The sequence below is a fragment of the Nakaseomyces bracarensis genome, assembly GCF_045282275.1.
Source record: "Nakaseomyces bracarensis strain CBM3 chromosome Unknown Scaff13_0, whole genome shotgun sequence".
NCBI lineage: Eukaryota > Fungi > Ascomycota > Saccharomycetes > Saccharomycetales > Saccharomycetaceae > Nakaseomyces > Nakaseomyces bracarensis.
In genome coordinates, this window is record NW_027263959.1 from 2,603,769 (window position 1) to 2,618,877 (window position 15,109).

At 34.2% G+C, this 15,109-nt stretch overlaps 8 protein-coding genes across 8 annotated transcripts; 4 read left to right on the forward strand and 4 right to left on the reverse strand.

Moving 5' to 3' along the window:
- Positions 1 to 195: 195 nt before the first annotated feature.
- Positions 196 to 2,058, reverse strand: FET5 (ferroxidase FET5; the record flags this gene model as incomplete). The annotated part of the gene is made up of 1 exon (XM_071055336.1): positions 196 to 2,058. One exon carries the CDS (start codon positions 2,056 to 2,058, stop codon positions 196 to 198), a length of 1,863 nt encoding a protein of 620 aa, XP_070910029.1.
- Positions 2,059 to 3,183: 1,125 nt separating this feature from the next.
- LAM5 (Lam5p) lies at positions 3,184 to 5,337 on the forward strand (the record flags this gene model as incomplete). The annotated part of the gene is made up of 1 exon (XM_071055337.1): positions 3,184 to 5,337. One exon carries the CDS (start codon positions 3,184 to 3,186, stop codon positions 5,335 to 5,337), a length of 2,154 nt encoding a protein of 717 aa, XP_070910030.1.
- A 518-nt stretch (positions 5,338 to 5,855) lies between these two features.
- OTU1 (ubiquitin-specific protease OTU1) lies at positions 5,856 to 6,788 on the forward strand (the record flags this gene model as incomplete). Its single annotated transcript, XM_071055338.1, has 1 exon — positions 5,856 to 6,788. The coding sequence occupies one exon, from the start codon at positions 5,856 to 5,858 to the stop codon at positions 6,786 to 6,788; it is 933 nt and encodes a 310-aa protein (XP_070910031.1).
- A 498-nt stretch (positions 6,789 to 7,286) lies between these two features.
- Positions 7,287 to 7,805, reverse strand: BUD20 (Bud20p; the record flags this gene model as incomplete). The annotated part of the gene is made up of 1 exon (XM_071055339.1): positions 7,287 to 7,805. The coding sequence occupies one exon, from the start codon at positions 7,803 to 7,805 to the stop codon at positions 7,287 to 7,289; it is 519 nt and encodes a 172-aa protein (XP_070910032.1).
- A 642-nt stretch (positions 7,806 to 8,447) lies between these two features.
- RPL10 (60S ribosomal protein uL16) lies at positions 8,448 to 9,110 on the forward strand (the record flags this gene model as incomplete). The annotated part of the gene is made up of 1 exon (XM_071055340.1): positions 8,448 to 9,110. The coding sequence occupies one exon, from the start codon at positions 8,448 to 8,450 to the stop codon at positions 9,108 to 9,110; it is 663 nt and encodes a 220-aa protein (XP_070910033.1).
- A 955-nt stretch (positions 9,111 to 10,065) lies between these two features.
- On the forward strand, positions 10,066 to 10,833 carry SEC53 (phosphomannomutase SEC53; the record flags this gene model as incomplete). Its single annotated transcript, XM_071055341.1, has 1 exon — positions 10,066 to 10,833. The coding sequence occupies one exon, from the start codon at positions 10,066 to 10,068 to the stop codon at positions 10,831 to 10,833; it is 768 nt and encodes a 255-aa protein (XP_070910034.1).
- Positions 10,834 to 11,381: 548 nt separating this feature from the next.
- On the reverse strand, positions 11,382 to 12,017 carry FMP32 (Fmp32p; the record flags this gene model as incomplete). Its single annotated transcript, XM_071055342.1, has 1 exon — positions 11,382 to 12,017. One exon carries the CDS (start codon positions 12,015 to 12,017, stop codon positions 11,382 to 11,384), a length of 636 nt encoding a protein of 211 aa, XP_070910035.1.
- Positions 12,018 to 12,484: 467 nt separating this feature from the next.
- RGD2 (GTPase-activating protein RGD2) lies at positions 12,485 to 14,668 on the reverse strand (the record flags this gene model as incomplete). Its single annotated transcript, XM_071055343.1, has 1 exon — positions 12,485 to 14,668. The coding sequence occupies one exon, from the start codon at positions 14,666 to 14,668 to the stop codon at positions 12,485 to 12,487; it is 2,184 nt and encodes a 727-aa protein (XP_070910036.1).
- Between the last annotated feature and the right edge of the window lie 441 nt (positions 14,669 to 15,109).

The window sequence follows — 15,109 nt, forward strand, 5'->3', positions numbered from 1 at the left end:
TAAAATCTTGTGAGTATTTTATAGATTCTGATTTCTATGCTATGACACAAAAAGTCGTTAACAGTTTTATTGTCATAGTGAAAAAATATGGTAGATGGTTATATGGTTAATATAAAGAATATGCAAAATAAGCTACCGTAGAAATAATTCGCCAAAGTAACTAATGCTTAAGGAAATTTATTTACATGCAAAAATCTAGTTCTCATCTAGAGTGTAGGAAACTGCGTTTGAATCTAAAATGGCTTTCAAAGAATCAAAAACCTCCCGATCATCTTGTATAACCTCTGAAAACCCATAATCAGAGATGCTGTATAGACCCCATATGCCAACCAATGTACATATTATGAAGGCGACGTAACCCTTAGTAGTAAATCCTTTTGGTAATGGTTTTGGCTGTCTAGGAAGACCAGTCAAGTCGAGCCAATCTTCACTAATACCCGCAGCATTACCTTTATTTGGCATGCCAGCTGCTGAACAGACATCAAGATAGTTTTGACTCAAAGTTTCTCTTTCTTGCAATATCAGGGGCGACTCTACAAAAATTGCAGCAAGTCCTTGTTCAAGATGCCAGTCCACATGACAGTGGAATATCCAGACACCAGGATTATCTGCTCTAAACCTTAAAACAGCATGTCCATTAGGTTCTAGAACAATAGTATCTCTCATAACTGGATGAGCAGGAAAATCCATAAGTGGAGCTGATTCATTATATCTTACTGTTTTTGAATCTTGTTCGCTTTCATCAAAGTTCTCATCTAAATGAAACCCAGGAGATTTTTGTACTAATTGAAAATTATGGCCATGCAAATGGAAAGGATGTTTTCCCGGATCATAGTTATTCAGTACAATCTCGACAATCTCATTTGGTTCAAGTACAAAAACATTTATATTGTCACCATATATTCTTGGATCAATTGCCAATTTGCCAGAAGTTAGTGCAGTCGTCAACGATGGTACTTTTGGTGAAACATAAGTAATATTATTGAAAAATGCATATTTAACACCATCACCTAGATTTTTCATTCTAACATCTAGTATAATTTGTTTATCATATTTCTCAAATAAACTTATATCTTCGAAAGGCTGTAAGTAAAATTCGTTAGTGGCCAAATCCAAATCATTATAGTATATCTCAGCTGCTAAAGGTTTAGAATTGTCATATATAACTTGATTTGTAACATTTAGCTGTAGTTCCGGATCAACCATATCAAGCATGGTTTCGTCCAGTATTTGCATGAATGCGAAGTTTTTTTGAGGCGATTTTACCTTAGCTTCAACTAAGACGCTCATCCTTTGACCAGCAGCGATGTAAATTAGTTCAGTTTTATTGGGTTTAGTGTACACGCCGTCTACCTCAACAATTGTCATAACATGATCTTCTATTCCCAAGTATTGGGAAACGAACAGTCCCATATTAATAATTCTCAGTAGATAAGTTTTACCAGGTTCAAAGTGAATCTCACCACTAGGGGCATTATTGAACAACATCATTTTAGGGATTGGTTCAGCACCAGTAGGATTGTATCGAGACAGAAATGAGTCTTTGATCTCATAATATGGCTCGTAGTATAAATCAGCAACCGATATGGTCATCTCCTCATCATAATTGAATGGTTCATCTTCATCATGAATTATAAACGCAGCACGGAAACCGTCACCATATTGTGAACCTTCATGTGCGTGGTACCAATACGTTCCTACCTGGTCAGAAACTGTAAAATTATACAGGTAAGTCTGTCCTGACACTAATGGACATTGGGTTACCATAGAGGGGCCATCTCTTTGAATCTCATTCCCATGGCTAGTATTGTGAGATAACCCGTGAAAGTGCAATGATGTCTTTGTATCGTCGTTAAAACCATTCGTAAGATATAGTTCTACCCTGTCACCTTTATTTACATGTATATCAGGTAGTGGCCATTCTCCGTTAAAACCAATCATCTTCTTTTTCACACCATTTTCTAGTGTATGGTCAACCCAGTCTGCAGTAAAATGGAAAGTATGCACTTTGGCACTAACTGCACCTAGGATGCAAGCCCAAAGTAATAGAAATACCATCTTCTTTGTACACTTTTTTGGCAGCAAATTAAATATAAAACTTATTTGCCCAGTATTAAGATTTAAGTATTACTGATATTTAGTGTTAATACCTTATCGTAAGAGATACAACGTCGAAATTTTAAATAAATAATATGGATAATATATATATTTTTTTCACTTTTAGCTCGATGGTATTTATTTTTACTATATACATTTTTTCACAGAATAGAAAAATACGTCATTCTGTTATCGGTACGGATGTTTCTGTGAGAAATGATTACAATAAACACCCATAATGGTTTTTTGTGTTTGTTGTGTTTCCAATACATCAATATAACATATTTAGATATCCAGAAGCTTATTGGTGTTATTCCACATTAATGTACGTTGAGTCTTACAATATCAAATTACCATACGCTTGAACCTTTTTTATATTAAGTCTTAGCTACTGACTACAGTCCGAGTAGTATTCATTACCAAAACATAAAAAAATTGAATCATTATAAATCATAACGATTCAAAGATATAGTGAATGCTATGTTCAGCATGGGGGAGGGTGATAAACAAGCATATTACCAAATATATATTATATATTCTATAAAAGGATACGTTACTCAAAGATATAGCATTGTCTCATAATGTTCAAATTACTTTTACTAATGCAGAATCTGATATCGTATAATGGTTCATTCCACAACTCTCACATGACAGTATATCCATAGGAATTCTTCCATAAGGTAACACACACAAACGGCAGACAAAAACATACTTCAATAGAAAAAGAAAGAAAGGAAATGAGTTTGGGGGGGTGAATTCACTGCTGAAATTTAACGAAGCTCGTCCCCCCCCCCCCCACATGCACACACTTTTTAGATCAATCAGGCATTTATATGAGTGATATACCAATTATATATTAAAAATAATATTTCAACAGAAAGTGTATATTCTCTACTATACATTGCTTAATAAAGGGATTAAGAGAATACACCAACAAAAATACGAAGAAACTACATAAAGAGTTAGCAATAAAGAAAAAAAGGGGATCTTATTAGGCCATCGGTTAGTTATAAAGAGTTACATAATTAAAGATTAACGAAGATCAAAATAGAAATCAATACTTAAAACAACATTATTTTTTTGACAATGTCTGACCCAGAACTTAATGATTGGGAACCTGTTGATAGCGATCTTAGCAGACAGTCCCCGGTTGATTATGAATCCAAAATGATTAATAATATTTCAGAGGATAAAACCGGAGAGCCCTTGAAACTGGCACCTCCATTCAAGACTAAGAAAAAAAATGAGCTTGAGAATTCTACAACCAATACACACCATGATTTACATTCTATAGAAGAGAATGAAGCCCTGATGGAAGAAAACCTGAGAGAAACACAGTTACTACCAAACGAGAGGGATTATAGTAATGGCCAAGATGCGCAATCATGGAAGGATATAAAGTTGGATCCAATTAACACTGATCTGGGGTCTCCAGATACACAGCAAGATATGGTTACTGAACCGCCTCATCTATCCATGGAAAATAAAAGTCATTCTAATAATTCGAAATCATCTGCTGATACTGAAATCGGGGTGTCAGATAATGAAACCAAGATAGTGGATAAAGAAATCAATAATTCATCAAACTCCTTTATCAACAATGTATTTCAAACTTTCTCATTATCTTCACCGACCCACAGCAGTACTTCAACTGATGTAGTCATCAATTCATCGAAACCGACATCACCGAATATCATCTCTCATAGGAGGAATCCTTCTCATTCTAAAAAGAAACCTACTAGAACAGCTAGTGTATCATCAGTAACATCTCCTGTATCATCACCTTTAATGAGGGTCGACCAAAAACAGGACGTTAAAGACTTCAATTACGATCCAAATCTTTATGATAAAGACACTTATCAAGACTCCCAGTTTCATTATGCATCTTACGGCAGGAATATTGATTTCCATAACATATTCACTTCCATTCCAGTTGATGTGCGATTAATTGATGAATTTAACTGTACACTTAGTCGTGAATTTATCTATCAAGGTACTTTATACGTATCTGAATCTTACCTATGCTTCAACTCTAAAATACTCGGATGGGTCTCGAAGGTATTAATATCATTCAGGGATATAACGTTTATAGAGAAGACATCTGCTGCTGGTATATTTCCAAATGCAATAACTATAGAAACGGAACAAGGGAAAACACAATTCAACGGCTTTGTCTCCAGGGATCATACTTTCGATTTGATTAAAGAAGTTTGGTCAAGGACATTACTTGCTAAAGACGATGAAGAGAAGGATAAACCTGATAAAATAGATGAAAAACTAGAAGATTCTGAGCTTGAAAAAGAGAAGTCTGTACCTCTATCAAATATAGAATCAGATAAGTCAAAATCAACATCAACTACTGATCTATCCCAATATTCAAGGTCTATTGAGGATTTAGATAACATTTATTTCAAGGTCAATGAAAAAAATGACGCTATACATTATTATGGCCCATATCTTCTGCCCTCAGTCACTGATGTGGCTGTACCAACTCATGATAATGAATTCATTATTACAGAAGTCAAGCTTGATGCCCCACCAGGTCTCGCATTTCAACTATTGTTTAATGATCCAGAAGCCTACTTTCTAAAAGGATATCTTGCAGAGCAAAATGCCAAGGAAATATCAAATATTGGTAAATTTGACAAAACCAATAATTCTGGAGAAAAAACAAGATCATATTCGTATGAAAAACCACTAGGTTTTGCAGTCGGTCCTAAGTCAACTATTTGCTATGCTGAGGATATTTTGAATAATTACGATACAAGAACTTATATTGATATGATAACTATAACGAAAACTCCGAAGGTTCCAAGTGGTGGAAATTTTGTAACAAAAACCAGATATCTATTTACTTGGGAAACTGAGAGGTCCTGTAAGTTGAAAATATCTTGTTGGGTAGAATGGACAGGAGGTAGTTGGATAAAGGGTATAATTGAATCAGGATGCAAATCTGGACAAACTGAAGCTGCCGAAGCACTCATTCCGCTGGCAAAAAAGTTTATATTTGAAAACACAGATGTTGCAACAATAACAGATGATTTTGATCCATATGCGATAGCTGAAATCGAAGAAGAAAATGAATTAGAAAAAGCCATAAAACTGCTAGTTATGAAATTAGATACCATAAATGAAAGAGTGGAGGTTGTTCAACACAAATATGATTCACAACAGAATATTACATCAATACTCATGATTATCATTATTCTGCTGTTATTAATCATCCTGTACAAACGATAGTGGCTTCCAATACCAATATTACGGCCTAATGAAAGATTCCGATATCTTTTCAGGTCTAGAATAATTTATAGATAAATTTCATCTTTCAATTTTTTTAGTTCCAGTTACGACAAAATGCTACGATTTTATAACATTTTTTATTTTTTTTTAAGTCTTATTACGATAAAGTGCTACGATTTTATTTCATTTTTTAAACCCATCTACATTTCCCATTATTATTAACAATAGCAAACTGGCATTCCCAAAACCTACAGAAATGGCAAAGATAATTTATAATTGTCCGAATTTGAGTAAAATTATTATATCATTCTATTATGCTATTTATCTTAACTCGTAACAGTTACCTAAATTAGGTTTTTTTTTAACGCTTCTCGCTTTCACACACCTTGCTTTCGCCTCCGCGCCACTTATGAGCTTCACTATATAAAGAGAGTCCGACAAACTCAATGACCTATACACTAAAAACTAGTTAGATTTCTCAGAACATATGTCTATACTTATAGAAATATTTAGTGATAATGAGATTAAAATTTGGTGGCGTCCCGGGAATTGATAAAGTTGTTACCCTTGAAAAGGATGCTTTACTAAAGGACATTTTTGAGCCTTTAGACGTGAGTCAGGCTGATATCGATGCAATTAGATTTGGATACCCGCCACAAAAAGTCATAATTAATGATGAAAACTTAATGAAGAATCTGGACGACTTGGGTTTGAGTTCTGGTGAAAGAGTAACACTGATTAGCGAGAAATTAAAGGATCCGGTGACTGCAAATAGCACTAGTGCTACAGAGAAACCTTTTCGCTTACAGGGAAATCAAATAAGTCTAGATAAAAACAATTTTAAAATATTGCAACTACATGAAGTGCCTGACGATAATTCATGTTTATTTCACGCAATTAGCTATTCCAAGCATAAAAGACTCTCAACATCGCAAATATTAAGGGAGATGTGCGCACAAGAAATATTAAGCGACAAAGTTAAATATAATCAGGCAATTCTAGACCAGTCAAATGAAGATTATGCAAGGTGGATTCTCCAAAAAGATGCCTGGGGTGGTGGTATTGAAATTGGTATTTTATCAGAGTACCTTAAAGTGGCAATCTATGTTTTAGATTTAGATTCATTAACCATCGGTAAATTTAATGAAGAGCGATATGATGATTTTATATTGATATCATTCAATGGTGTCCATTATGATGCCATCGAAATACTTGATCGCAGTAATAACGATACACAAACAGTCTTTAATCTGATAAAAGACTCTGAATTATGCATTAGTATTCTGAATAATGCCGTTGAGTTGGCAAAGAAGCTACGTAGCAGCGGTTATAAATTCAACACTAGGAAGGATAAAATAAAGTGCAATATTTGCCAAGAGCAGTTCAATGGTGAAAGGGAAGTTGCAAAGCATGCGGAAAAAACTGGTCATGTTGATTTCGGGCAGGTCTAGGAGTAGATTTTTAGATTTAATTTCCTAATTCCTACAATTAATAAAGGATATATAAATGTCTTTTAATAGATATTCTATTTTAAACTAATTTTCTAGTAAATGAACTAAAGCAAAGTTAGTCCATAGTAATATTTGAATTTTTATCCCTTATTATATATAAATATGAATCTAATATACAAAAGAGTAAGGCGTGTCCTGCATGAATTAAGAAAAATTAAAACTTTCGAAAAGTCATACATCATTTAATAAAGTCGAGTTTCAAAATATGAATATCATATAGGCTCTATGACTAACAAACAAACAAAAACAATTTTGGGATATGAGCAGAAAGCATCATTAACACAGACTATAACTACTTTCCTTTTTGATAAACCTATTCAGTAAATAATGACATATAATTAAAAGAACCCGGTAATACCACATTAGTATTTTTATATTTTAATACTTTCAACAGTTTATCTTATTTATTTTGAAAATTTTTCCATTTTATAAAGATATTCATTGACCACCAATTATTTCTGCATCTGACGTAGATTCTGGTACAGAAGGCTCATCTACTGCTGATTTGTTACCTTTAGCGTTATCGGCCCAAGGCAGAGTAGGTTCCGTTGTTTGAACATTTTCAAGAGATTGGTCTAAGTGATCTTTCAGTAGCGTTTCATTGTTGTGCTTCACAGCAGCATCTGTGGTCTTGAACTTCTCTACATTCTCTAAAAACTTATTCAAGTTATAACCTGCAGCAGCATCAGCGACTTCTTGTGTATAAGGAATTTCTTTCAGCTCTTTCACACGTCTTCTGTGTATCTTACCTTTCAAATGTGTCTTCAAAGCAATACCAGTTTCAAAGTATTTTGCGCAATGTATACAGTAGTGCTGCCCAAGACCTGGTTTAGTTTCGTCCAAAGGTTGGTTCAATAAACTAGCTATCTTGTCCTGAGACTTCAACTCTTCAAAGATCAAATCCAAATCCTTCGTCCTCCTCTTAGTCTTATACCTCTTAACACTATATCTACCCATTCTATTTTATTCTTTAGTTGACTTTATTCTCTTTAATTACAGTAAATTAATACAATATAGGCTGTTGATAAAGCAACGACGAACAAATTAAATATAACATAATCATAAATACTTACAACTGCACTATTACTAGTCTAATGATGAACTAGCTCATCGCATCGACATGGGGCATCGCAAATTATTTTTCTTACCGGGAAATTTTTTTTTCAACCCAAATATTACCCGGAGACATAAAAAGAAATTAATATAACTGTATACGTACTTCGATCGTGAATATATTGTACAAAGTGATTATGAATATGATATCATTAATCACGAACATATTATCCAATCACCCGTATGAAGGTACAGACGCAACTTTTTATTTTTGATAGTTATAAATTTTGTATTGCCTCTGAATAATCTACAAAGAAACCTCCGTACAAATGAAAATTTTTGTATGAGAAGGTAAAAAAAATTTTTTCTTCATTTTTTTTCTACTCTCGTACTGATGAGGGTATATAAGGCAAGAGATGTTTTCAAAGTTGTAGGTTTTTTATTTTCGTAAGTTGTCTTACTATTATTACTTTGTATTTTTCATTTTGTTTATAAGTCTTTCTATTTAAAAGAAACCAATCAATAACAATAAAAAAATAATTCAAGATGGCCAGAAGACCAGCTAGATGTTACAGATACCAAAAGAACAAGCCTTACCCAAAGTCTAGATACAACAGAGCTGTCCCAGACTCCAAGATCAGAATCTACGATTTGGGTAAGAAGAAGGCCACCGTTGATGAGTTCCCATTGTGTGTCCACTTGGTCTCCAACGAATTGGAACAATTGTCTTCTGAAGCCTTGGAAGCTGCTCGTATCTGTGCTAACAAGTACATCACCAAGGTCTCTGGTAGAGATTCTTTCCACTTGAGAGTCAGAGTTCACCCATTCCACGTCTTGAGAATCAACAAGATGTTGTCTTGTGCCGGTGCCGATAGATTGCAACAAGGTATGAGAGGTGCTTGGGGTAAGCCTCACGGTTTGGCCGCTCGTGTTGACATTGGTCAAATTATCTTCTCTGTCAGAACCAAGGACAACAACAAGGACGTCGTTGTTGAAGGTTTGAGAAGAGCTAGATACAAGTTCCCAGGTCAACAAAAGATCATTATGTCTAAGAAGTGGGGTTTCACCAACTTGGACAGACCAGAATACGTCAAGAGAAGAGACGCTGGTGAAGTCAAGGACGACGGTGCTTTCGTTAAGTTCTTGTCTAAGAAGGGTTCTTTGGAAGACAACGTCAGAGAGTTCCCAGAATACTTCACCAAGGCTTAAAAAGAAAATATATCTTAAATGTTAGAAATTTATTTCCTTTAATAATAATCCTTTTAATGAAGTAACTGGAAATAAATTAAAATATTTACTAAATAATTATAGCTAGAGTATATCATAGAAGTAATTTAATATTTTAATTTTACCCTCCAAAAAAAAAAATCAAAACACAGTTCATGTAATATGCCAATAAAAAAGATCAGCTGTTGGCTATATCAGTAAAGAATAACTAATCAATCACCACACACGTAGTATTTACATGTGATTAATACATATCATACGAGGTTACATTGTTTCGTATATGAGAATGTACAAGCAATATGGTCTTATAGAAGCACAAGCATTTATTTCTTTATGGCCCCGGCTATTATTGTTAAATTGGGATTAAGTAGTGTGTCACGAAATAGTGTATCACGAGGGGTTTTTCTTACTATTTACTTTCGAGACGTGGTCTGTTACATCGTCCACGATATCCATAAGATATTACCGTAGTACCGTTATTATATTCTATTTTTGGCAATAAAACCTGTTTTTTTAATTCATTTTTTGCCCCTCCGCTGCTTCTTTACAGCTTTTTGGCGTCTTTTCAAAATAATTTTTTTTTTTTTCGGTTTTCGCGTTTTGTTTGGAAAATTTTTTTTTATTTCTTTCTTTGAATGGGAGTGGAACCCTCTCTTTTAAAAAAAAGTGTTTCTACGGAGTTTTCATAGCTTTTTGTGAGAAAAAAAATAAATACCTGTCTTTTATAGCCTGAGTGCCTTACTTCTCTTGACCAAGGCACTTGAAAGTTGGCATAAATTTTTTTTTCTTCATATTATATATAAGAAGCTCGATATGTTGTATTAACACCTTTTTATTCTTCTTCTATCATTAGGAGTTTTTATTTTATATTGTCTTAGGAAAGAAAGATCTTTGAGGAGTTTCTATTCAAAAAAAAAACAATCTAAAAATATATATAATGTCTACTGTTCAAGAATTTGCTTACAAGGAGAAGCCAGATGTACTAGTTTTGTTTGATGTCGATGGTACTTTGACTCCAGCTAGATTGACTGTTTCTGATAAGGTTAGAGACACTTTAGTCAAGCTAAGACAAAAGGTCTGCATTGGGTTTGTTGGTGGTTCCGATTTGAGCAAGCAATTGGAACAACTTGGTCCTAACGTGTTGAGTGACTTCGATTACGCTTTCTCTGAGAACGGTTTGACTGCTTACAGATTGGGTAAGGAGATGGCTTCCCAATCTTTCATCAACTGGTTGGGTGAGGAGAAGTACAACAAGCTTGCTAAGTTCATCTTGAAGTACTTGTCCAATTTGGACTTGCCAAAGAGAAGAGGTACTTTCCTTGAATTCAGAAACGGTATGATCAACGTCTCCCCAATTGGTAGAAACGCCTCTACTGAAGAGAGAAACGAGTATGAGAAGTACGACAAGGAACACAACATCAGAACTGACTTCGTCGAAGCCCTAAAGAAGGAATTCCCAGACTTCGGGTTGACTTACTCCATCGGTGGTCAAATTTCCTTCGATGTCTTCCCAACTGGTTGGGACAAGACCTACTGTCTACAACACGTCGAAAAGGATGGCTTCAAGGAAATTCACTTCTTCGGTGACAAGACCCAAAAGGGTGGTAACGATTACGAAATTTACGAGGACCCAAGAACCATTGGTCACGCCGTTCAAACCCCTGATGATACCGTCAGAATCTTGAACGAATTGTTCGACTTGTAATCAATCTCACTAAATTATATGGTAAAGTAAGACTTTTCATCCCCTTTTCCTAATTATTTCTTATTTTATGAAAGGAAAAGATTGAATTATTCATCTTTACATGTATTCTCTTTTACCTCCTACTCTTTTATTCAATGTTAATTGTACTATATGCTCATGGACAAATCATGGTCGAGATATGATATTAGAATTCGAATGAATATTTTGTTTACTCTCGCAATATAATCATTATATCCTTCAATGCTTTTCTTTCTAAAATGTCTTTTTCTAACATAGCACTAACTTATTGTTTTTATTATAATTTTATAATATATGTGTTTTTTCTTTAATTTATAAATATTTTGATACAGAAATTTAATATGTTTTCAAGACTATACTAAAAGAGATGAGAGCGGTTTTTTCACTTAAAGATAACTATGAAATATGTTCTTTTGGATTTCTAAAAGAATACAAATAACAACAAAAAACTTTATTGCGTTTAGACAGAAGAATATTAATTATATATGTACGAACAAAACCTATAGTTCTCTATAAACATGTATAACTGCTTAGGATAGAAGACGTACGTAGGCCAGTATTAATGCAAAGGTACCGGTACATACACCGATTAGCCATTGCATCACTTGGGTTTTCACGGAGTCAATTTGCATCTTCATATTTGTTACCTCCTGGTCAATTCTGGTGTCAATTTCCTTGATTTCAAGGTCATGGTGGCTGTTTTCTTCCCTTATCCGTCCCTTTTCTAAAGACAAATCTAATTTGAAACCAGCGTTAGCCTTCGTAATCTCTTCGCGTAGTTTATTCCTAAGTTTCTCGAGATCATTACGTACCCGTTCATATTCATTTTGTAAATTGTGGAATTCACTACGATCAGCACTCAACAACTGATCTCTTAACTTGGCAAAGTCAACACGTTGTTGATAAGCTAACTGAGTCAGCTTCTCTCTTTTTGCAAGATCCTTAGAAACGTGTTCTACTCCTCCCCTAACGGAGTCTACCATTAATTCAACTATCATAGATGCCTGTGCCTCTGTAAAAGCTTTATTTTCTGTAAGCATCTGCTTATATTTATGAGTATTTGAAACATGTATAGGCTCAAAGTTATTCCGCAATGGCCTGGTGAAGTGTAGTCCTCTGCTAAAGTAACGCCCTCTTCTAAGTGGCAAACCTATACTACTAATCATGTCGTACCCAAAAACTATTCAACCTTCTAATTGAGATAGAATTCACTTCTAATACAATGCCAAATGCCTATAGGTATAAAGTCACCAGAAAACTCTTGAATTTTATTGGCATTCAACTAATAGTAGCTTTTTTTAAATATCGAAGTTCAATTTACACCTTTTTTCCCTTCCATATTTCTTTCTTTTTTTTTCCCTCCAACTTTAAGTATGAATATATCAAATAATTATTCGATTTTAAATACGATATATTTTTGAAAAAAGCACAAGAAATATCAATTTAAAAATATATTTATAATGTTTCATTATTGAATTAATCTTAATAACTTCTTTTCATCTTGATGTGTAATAACCCCACACCATAACTATAATTGTGAGCATTTTAAAAATCTATAAAACTGAACAGTATTTATCGTGTTTTTTAAGTATATTTGTATGAATTTATCCAATGCAGTTTATCGAACGATGTCTCAACCACTTTTCGATCCATGTTTTTTTAAATGAGGGAATATTTGATTTTGGTGTACCAATAAATCGTTGAATATACGATAACCAAGGTCATTGTCCTCAGAGGTATGCGCTTGAATGATACAGGTAGCAAATTCTTGTGAAATGGCATCTGTAAAGCTAGTAGATGTGACTTCGCCATTTTCACCCATTTTGAGAATGTTTATCAATCTATAGAAATGTGTAGTGATAGAATCCAAAGTAGCCAAATGCGTTTTGGGCAGGGAAGAGAGTATATTTGATAATCCAGCAAGGCGCTTCTTATCGTTTTCTTCTTTGGTTCTTTGTAGCTCATCACTTTCTAAAGCATCATTGTTAAATGTCAATGGAAATTCTAAGTAAAGCTCGCTTAATACATCAGATAGATCCTTTGGAATTAACGGCAAAGGTAACTCAAGAAGATATAGCTTAATTATACTGGCAACAGTACTTGGTTCGGAATTATGAGATTTCAATACTTCAATTATATCATTCTCATCCCTGAACTGTCTTTTATTTAGAAGAGCCCGTAGCTGATGTGTTGCACTAAGCTTAACAGGAGAAATCCATGTCAATGTCCTTACCTTATCATTGGACATATCTGGATACATGCCATCCATGTAAGTTAAAGTGGCAGAAATTATCAAAGGAACAACCTTTTTGTCCAATCTACAACAGGTTTCCAAATCAATTCCAAAATTTTGAAAAGCGCCAGGATTATAGTAGTTATTATACGTAATAGCACGCGGATGAAAAATACCAGTGTGATAGTTAGTCAATAAACTTAGTAAATCTGCAACTGGGTCAATAGAATCCTCATATTCCAGTAGTTTCTCTGAGCAGACCTTTAAGCTAGTTATCTTATTTCCTAAAGTAGAACAGAAATCTAAGGTAGCCTTCTTTATAGCTTTCAGTCTATCTAGTTCACATTTTTCCATGAAAGAAAGGTGATCAATAACCAATTCTTCTACAGAGCAACGAAGAGAGTCCATTTTAAATGTTTCATTATAGTATTTCTTATCAGCGTCCTCCATCTCTTTAATCAATTTGAAGAATGTTCTCTCTTCTTCAGTTACATTAGGAAGTTCCAATTCACTTGAGACATTCCGTTGTGAAATTCTGGTCGTCATATCCTGTAGGTATGTACTGACATTATTTTCAATATCTTGAGTTATTGAGGATGGGAGTAATTTAGACTCTTCTTCATTGTAAGATATCCTAGCAAATTTGTATGCATAGGGTTTCCATTGATACTGAAATTTTTTTGAATTAACAAAGGTATTTCCGACTCCATTACAATATTTCAAGAATCCCAAATTTAACAGCTCCTGACCAAATGTTTCAGCGTCATCCAAGTCCTTTAACGATAGTGACTCTTTTAAGAACTTAGTAATTTCACTTCCATTGTTAGTATTATTTACTGTGAAATTAATCAAGGGTAGTTTATATTCTGACTTTGGCAACTCTGTTAGTATCAAGGTTAAGATTTCTCTCATAGATTTATTATCAATCTCTAGTGAGTTGATCTTGATAAAGGTCTCATTGTCCTTTTCACGCTCCTGATCATCCTGAAGTTTTTTTTGCAGCTTTAGAGATTTCATAGCTCTTGTTAACTCATCATCATTAAATGATGTCCTCTTATACTCTTCAAGAGCCCTACACTTACTGAAATAATCATTCTCCAGCTTTTTGACATACGCTCTGGACTTATTGAAGTTTTTGACGTTCTTACTTAGCAGTTTATCTGAAAACTTGATTCTTTCTCGATGGTCAGTACACCATTTGCTGAACGGCTGTAACACCAACGTTTCAATGTTCGATGCAATGGTTAAGTGCTGGTTCCCTTCAATACTCATCTGTTCTAACATTCCTTCTAAAGCTCTCACTGTAGAAACACTCACTTCTTCACTAATGACTTGATCATCACTAAATCTATTTTTAGAAACATTAGAAACTTCCTTCGAATCTCGGATAACATCGGCCAAACCATCAACATTCCCAGGTATACCTACCAATTGGCGCCCATAAGCAACTTCATACTGCATTCGGGATGCAAACATCTGTATAAACAGGTCACATTGATCGCAACCATGGTACAGCCGTTTGAAAAGCACATCGAGCCCGCTCTGCAGGTCTTCCGACCAAAAAGTGTCCACAAACGACGGCATATAGTTCACTACGCTTCTTGTATATTATTTCTACGATTGCGTAACACCAAAAAAGATATCAATTTAATCAATTAATGATGTTTCCAGCTGATTTAACACATTTAAATCTTTTGAAGATCTATGATCGAAAAACCCGATCGCTCTCTTAAAGGGCTCGGTGAATTAGACCCAGAGAATAAAAAATACAAATTCAAACATTCAGTAGGCATAAAAATAAATCCTATTTAGAAAAGAAATCAAGGAGCTTTATATATATATTTAAGCTCAATTGATCTCTACTGAGTTCTACAATCCTAACAATAAACAAAAAACTGAAGTTCAAAGAGTTTTCACTTTTGATCTAGCAAGCTGAAAAAAACAAAAAGTGATCAAATCTCCCTAAACGCAGTAGAATTTTGGAATCCCCTCATCAACAAAGTTTTAGTAATTTAGTACATAATA